Source organism: Haemaphysalis longicornis, unplaced genomic scaffold, assembly GCF_048455015.1.
Source record: "Haemaphysalis longicornis isolate Haplotype H1 unplaced genomic scaffold, Haemaphysalis longicornis Haplotype H1 scaffold_2, whole genome shotgun sequence".
Classification (NCBI taxonomy): Eukaryota; Metazoa; Arthropoda; class Arachnida; order Ixodida; family Ixodidae; genus Haemaphysalis; species Haemaphysalis longicornis.
In genome coordinates this window covers 236,360,610-236,366,906 of record NW_027526295.1, presented here as the reverse complement: position 1 = coordinate 236,366,906, position 6,297 = coordinate 236,360,610, and the positions used below count along the sequence as shown (strand labels likewise).

The 6,297-nt window shown below is 47.1% G+C and overlaps 1 protein-coding gene across 7 annotated transcripts in view; it reads right to left on the bottom strand.

Annotated features, from left to right (window-relative positions):
• Nucleotides 1-2,148: 2,148 nt before the first annotated feature.
• The window catches only part of LOC144170173 (RNA-binding protein FXR1-like), a 40,932-nt gene continuing 36,783 nt past the window's right edge, over nt 2,149-6,297 (bottom strand). For all 7 annotated transcript variants that reach the window (XM_077699788.1, XM_077699794.1, XM_077699792.1 and 4 more), the window contains one exon: nt 2,149-2,550. In XM_077699788.1, the coding sequence (XP_077555914.1) occupies nt 2,407-2,550 (144 nt within the window). In that variant the 3' untranslated portion in view covers nt 2,149-2,406. The remainder of the gene's footprint in view (nt 2,551-6,297) is intronic.

Here is a 6,297-nt window from a genome sequence, read left to right as displayed (position 1 = left end):
AATCTCAGGAATTCCAGGGTGTCGTCCAGAAATCCGTCCCTTCATCAGCAATTCCGATGAAAAGACTAGTTGCTTTAGCTCTGAGGTGCCCTTTCTTCAACAACCCGTAAATTTCATTCATTTCAGGCGAAGCTTGCATTGGCTGGCACTGTGCGCCGTGGGTAAAGCCATTAAAGCATACGCCCAAACGCTTTGCGGCAAAGCCAACTTCATCCACGTACTCTCATGACGATGATGCCCTTGGAAGTATTCGCATGCACCCACTTTCGGATTGGCCAGGGATAAAGTGTTTACTTGCCTAGTTGAAAGATTAAAACCCTCCCATGGATTCTACCTTCTCGAGCGCAGCTGGCGCCGGCGCGCGCGCGCTAAATTCAGCGTCGTTGCTCACTCGTTTTTCACCTTCAAGCACGGCATGGGTAGGCCCCATTCCATTGTTAACTCCACGGAACAGCGGGCAGCCAGTGAGGTACAAACGTCCCCAATAATAGCAGGATGACCTACAATAACACATACCAAACACTTGGCCTCAGGTAAGGCTCAGCGTAATGAAAGCGTTTCATTTTCGTCGACCAATGGTTGTGCGTTTGCATTTCAGTCATTGCTTTCTAATTTTGGCAGAGAAGTGTTTTTGCTTTGCAGCTATTGCGTGTAGATTTTGGTCATTTTTGTTTTCACCGAGCTCAAGCTTTGCGTGCACCAGTTTCCAGAGGGAAGAGGTTAAAATTACTACTCTCAGATCTGTGCTTGAAGTTATTAAAGGCTACAAGAGCATCACTCAACCAGTAAAAGGCCACCAAAGTGAAAATTAAGTTTAAATAATTCCAGGGACATCTAAAGACTTTTCATAAGTTGTGCATTAATAACGTTCAATTGAACGCTACTGAGTGCTTCTTTTAAGCTTTGCACGGCAAATAATGTTCGCGTCTATGGCCCTCTTTCGCTACTGCCAATGCTGTGGCAACTGATGTACCTCCATGTATTACCACAGAGCAACTGCAACGAGCGTGCCATATTATGTATTGCAGCAAATGGGAGGTGTAGGAGCTTTTACCAACGCTGGACACCCGATGCCGGCGTTTTCGCTGAATGGATCGTTTTATGCTTTCATACGCATTGACGGGGATGTGCCGAGCACCGCAGCCAATGGGAGATTTAGGAGCTGTTTCGGTGCTGCCGACCGACTTTTTGCTCCGCAGGCCATTTCATGCTTTTGCACGAACAAATTTTTATTTGCCGGAAAATTAAATGTTTGTGAAGGCACTTAGTTGACATGGCCCAGATCTCCTTGCTTGAGATTTTGTTCTATTCCCTCCATAAGCAATATTTTTAGAATTGCAGATTCTTGTGCGCTAACTTGTCTTCGCAGACCTACTGAGGCAACCCGAATTCTATTGTCACCACCGTAGCTTACAGCGCCAGGCCGTAAGAGATCTTGTCTGTATTTCTCTGAAGTATTATGAAAGACCTTAGTCCGTGCCAGAGTTGTGTGGACAGTCTAAAAGTATGTGGGCGATTGTTTGAGCAACACCACAATGGTCACAGTGGGCTTGAAATTGGGAGTCTTTTTCATGATGGGCGAGATCTGAATGTCTGTACTTGCCAAATGATGATCGTCCGGTTCCTAGGCATATGCTGTAACAGCACAGTGAGGGTTCGTCTTTCTCCTTGCTCCACCATGGCTACGCATTCGGTAATTAATGACTAATAAAATTGTTTGGACACTTCTGGATAATTTTTTCCATGAGGAAAGCTGCGTCCAATGTACAAAGTTCCTTTCAGAAAGCTCATTGGTCTCTCTGATGATTAAATTTGCAACAAACTGGTGCAAGGGTCACGGTTAGCTAAACTTGGCGAGCGAGCTTGGCTCAGGGGCTAATGGAACCACGCACGGTGAGGAGGAAGACAAGACCACAGTTACAGTGAAATACAACAAAACACTGGACACAAAGCACAAGAAAGAAGTGAACCTTCTTATTCGTGTCTGCATGCTACCTCAAAGTGTAAAACAATTTGGAGAAAAAAAAATCTTTCAAATGATGTGAGACTGCACACAGTCCGTCCCAGAGGAACAGAAGGAAAGCAGCTCGCCAGCACTACCCCCGAATGCTATCTGCACTAGCGTCGGAGGAAACCCAGGAGGCACAGTGAGAGCTCGTTTCCAGTTTATTTACAAAGGGGGATGAACAAGGTGAGAAAAAACATGCCACGCGGAACATTACAAACCAAAAAATAAATAGTCGGAGAGAATCTTCTAATGCCTTGAAGCCAAAGCAGGGGCCCCGGCGCGTATTGCTCTGCGGCCGGCACGCTTTTCTTTACTCTCTCTCTCCTTCTCACACACACACACAAGAGCAGCAGCAATTTTGACCACGGTTGTTGTTTCCTCCTGGTTGTCTTCTCGTCCTACTTGGCGCCATTCACCAGGGCTTCCTCCTGGCGCGGCGGCCGGGTCTTGGCAGCGGGCGCCACTGCGGGCGGCGCCGAAGCATCGGGGCGCACTTCGCCGTTTACCTTGCGCGGAGCCGGTGGTCGCTCCTTGGGCTCAGACTGCACACACGGAGAAAGCACCAGCTGTTGGCAACGCTTCTTGCTTGGACACCGCTCACCACAGCAGCTAGTTTTATTATGGCCTTCTTTAGCATGGCCAACGATTTTTTTTTTCTCGAAACCAACTCAAAAAGTAAGCACAAATTTCAAGATTACAGCGTAGATCACAACTACTTCATTCATGATACATGCCACTGGCCTACTTGGGCTGCAAACAAGGCCAAGTTAAGTTTACACGAGACACTATGCTTTGTCTTGTGAGAGCTTGACCACCTTCTGTATGGTTCAAAACGATCTGAGCTATTTAATTCGCGCACAAAGGTAATAACAGCACGGTTTGAGTACACAGCACTGAAAACACGGCTCGTTTACTGGACCAGTCATTTGAATAATTTTCTCAGTACTGCTGCTCAACTACATTTTAAGCAAATAGGTCACCGCACTCAATTTCTGTTCACTGTGCACACAGCTTGCAAACATTTTATGGTAAAGGGCTGCTCCCCCACTTCTGAAACCTGATTTACAATTAAAATTCCATGCTGATTTAACAGCTCCAACCACAGGCTGTGAAGGGCTACCACCTGGGTAAGTGTCACTCACCAATGACAAAGCAAATTCATCCAAGCCCACCTAATTGAGTGCTTCCACTGGCCCCAGGCCATTATCACACAGTGGACTCCCGTCAAGATGAACTCGAATTAACCATGCAAAGCTATTCGTCTTACCGGAAGTTCCTAGAAAAAAGGGTTTGCCTACGTGCCCAGACACACCAAAATATCTATACCTCGAGATGGTTACCAAAGTAGACTTACAATGGCAGAAAAACAACAAAAGAAACAATTTACTTGGTTGATTGATTATGGGGTTTCACAAGCCGAAACACACGTTATGAGGCGCCTCTTAGTGGAGGGCTCCGAATTTATTTTGACCACCTGGGGGGTCTTTAACGTGCGTGTGCCGAAATCTCCAGCACACGGGCGTTTTAGCTTTTTGCCTCCATCAGAAAAGTGGCCGCCGCGGCCGGGACTCGAACCCGCGTCCTCGTGCTACAATTTGACTTAACTTGATAGAAAACTGTCACCAAGTACTGTTGACTGGTTTAAGCCAGTCCGTGATGGATACCCTGCCGAAGGACGGCATCGGTGAAGGATTTCTCCGTCAACAAGGAGAGTCCCTGGCGTCGCATTCTTTTTACTTTTTCTCCTCTCCTTCTTTGCAAGGCTGATGTGCACGTGACTGGTCATGGCATCTCTAGCTTTTTTTCTTTCCTTTTGCTTTACAGCCAACTCTGTGGGTGGGAGGTTGCGGCTTTATCTGTGGGGCTCCTTTTTTTTTTTTTGCTTCTCTCGGTCTCTTGTTCTGTGGTGCTTAGATACAGATTCGCTTAGCGCCGTTGCCACATTTTGTTTCTTTGCTTTTCTTCTTTTTGCTTTCCTGTCAGTTGCATGAATGCCCCGCCAAACATCAGCGGTGGCAGTCACTGCAAAACTGTCTTAGCACATGAGGTGTCTAAGCCGTCTTAAATGGATTTATTTTCTTTTTTTGCCTCAAGTCTGTGCAAAACCAAGCTAACGTACCTGTGTTGTTCCGCATATCCGAGAATTCGGCTTAATACTTTCCTGCTCACAGGAAAAGCAGTGATTTTGGGCAGTCTAGCAAACAATTTTTTTCCGGTCACAAAAAATATGCGACATACAGTGGAATCTCGATGATACGATTCTGGGTGATACGAATTTCGGGATGATACGAATGTGTGATAAGTCCCGGCGAAATTGCATTATTTGCAATGGGAAAAATTTCGGTTCTTACGAGCGGACCTGCGCAGCCCGGTGGTTGATACGAACGAGCCGGCGAGGTTCCCGACTGCTCAGCGAGCAAGCGACAGTGACGTACAGACTCTCTCTCCCCTCGTTGTCACTCGTTCTACAGGAACGGCTGGGCTGTTGTTTTCTGCTCGCGAAAACGCACCGCGCACTCCACAGGCACGCTGACGCCGCCGCGAAACCACCCGCACGCTGCACGGGGTGCGGCCGGCCGCGGCAACATGGCGGCGGCTTCGGTCGCGAAGTGGCGCGGGACGCTGGAGCGACCGCTTCAAACCGCTCTTTAAAATGCCGCTCAAAGCACACGAGGTATCTTGCGCGGTAAATGAGCTAATAATGCGGGCGAAAACGGTGCTATAAAACATCATCCGCGCCGCTAGTGAAAGCGCCCATAAAATATCGGCCCGGGGTGCTAAGCCCAAACATCTCCAGCGGAGCCAGCCGGCTGTCTCTCGAGCACTTCGAAACTGCCGCCATGAGGCTCGCACCTGCCATTGGCGCTAGAGCCACTAAATAACGTTTATTCAGTGACGCCAATTGGCGCGAGTCGTCAGGCTTCTCCCACCGACGCGCACGTCATTTCTCTGACCGAGAGACAGGCGGCCACAGGCACAGAATCGCGCGGGAGTGAAAATATAGCGCGCGCAGCGCCGACGCGCACGAAATGCGCACAAATTTTTTTAGTGCTCAATTTTTTGGTCTGTGTTGGTTTATACGAATTTCGGGTAATACAAATACTTTTCGTGGTCCCGTGAGATTCGTATCATCGATTTTACTGTATAAGTGAACAGTACCAAATTGTTGAAGAGTGAATTTCCTTTGCAGTGGTAATTGTTTCAAACCAGAATTTTTATTTGAGAAAGAAAACAAAAATAAAAAGCTGCACAGAAAAGTTTTGGGACAAACAAAAATAAGCGAAATTGTCGGTGTTGCTCCACACAGGAGAAAAAAAAAAAAAAAAAAAAAAACATTTTGTGCCTATGCTACCAGTGCAAAACTTCCACGAATATCAAATGTCTAACAGTAAAATTTCCTGACTCATGAAAAAAATGTTAGCACTAGTGTGCTTCGTGCCACTGTGCAAAGCAGTTCCTCGAAACATAGTTTGGCCACACAGGCATTGCGCAGAAAACATTGGTTTTCTGCACTAATTCTTTTTGTTCATAGCACAATTTACGATTTCAATACTTTTGCATTTGCTGGGGTTTGCAATGAACAGAAGTATCAGGTTCTGGGCCGGTTTGGCGCACTGCCACTTTCAGTGTCGAAATCCGATGAGTTGTCCTCAAACTCAGAGCTGCTAATGTCATACAAAAGGTCGCACGTAGAATCATCAAAATCACTGAAGCACGGCGTTTCTGCGGCACAGTAGCGCGTGACGTCAACACCGTCTCGGTGTTGAGCACCTGATAACTGAGCACCTTGCGTTCCCTCGACATTGCAACAAGCCTGGTAGCACCATCACACACAGCAACAAGGCAGCCAGAAGATGATGATGAAGAAGAAGAAAATGTCTCAGAACCCCAGCAGCTTCAACGAACAAGGAACAAAAGAACAGCGTTAGAAACATGGAGCATGGCGAGAAGTCGTCGCCTGCCGAGAACACTGTGCACCTTCCTTGATTAAGATAAATTTTGCTAGATGGCACAGTGGATCGCCTGACGTATTATCATCACTGGACGGAGTGCCAACGTCTGGCAGTGGCATTGTTGCCACAAAATTGGCGCTCTTCAACGTGCGGATCGTGGTTTGTTGGGATGCGCTTTGAACTAGTGTAGCAAAAAATGAACGCAACATTTCTAGAAATGTCGGTCAAGCTTATTTTGCCCCGTCGTATTATCCGATTTTCAGCAAAAACGTGATTGCATTAAACACATGAAAATGCATTGTTTCTAGGGGACCTCCGCCGGGAATGAAAAGAAAA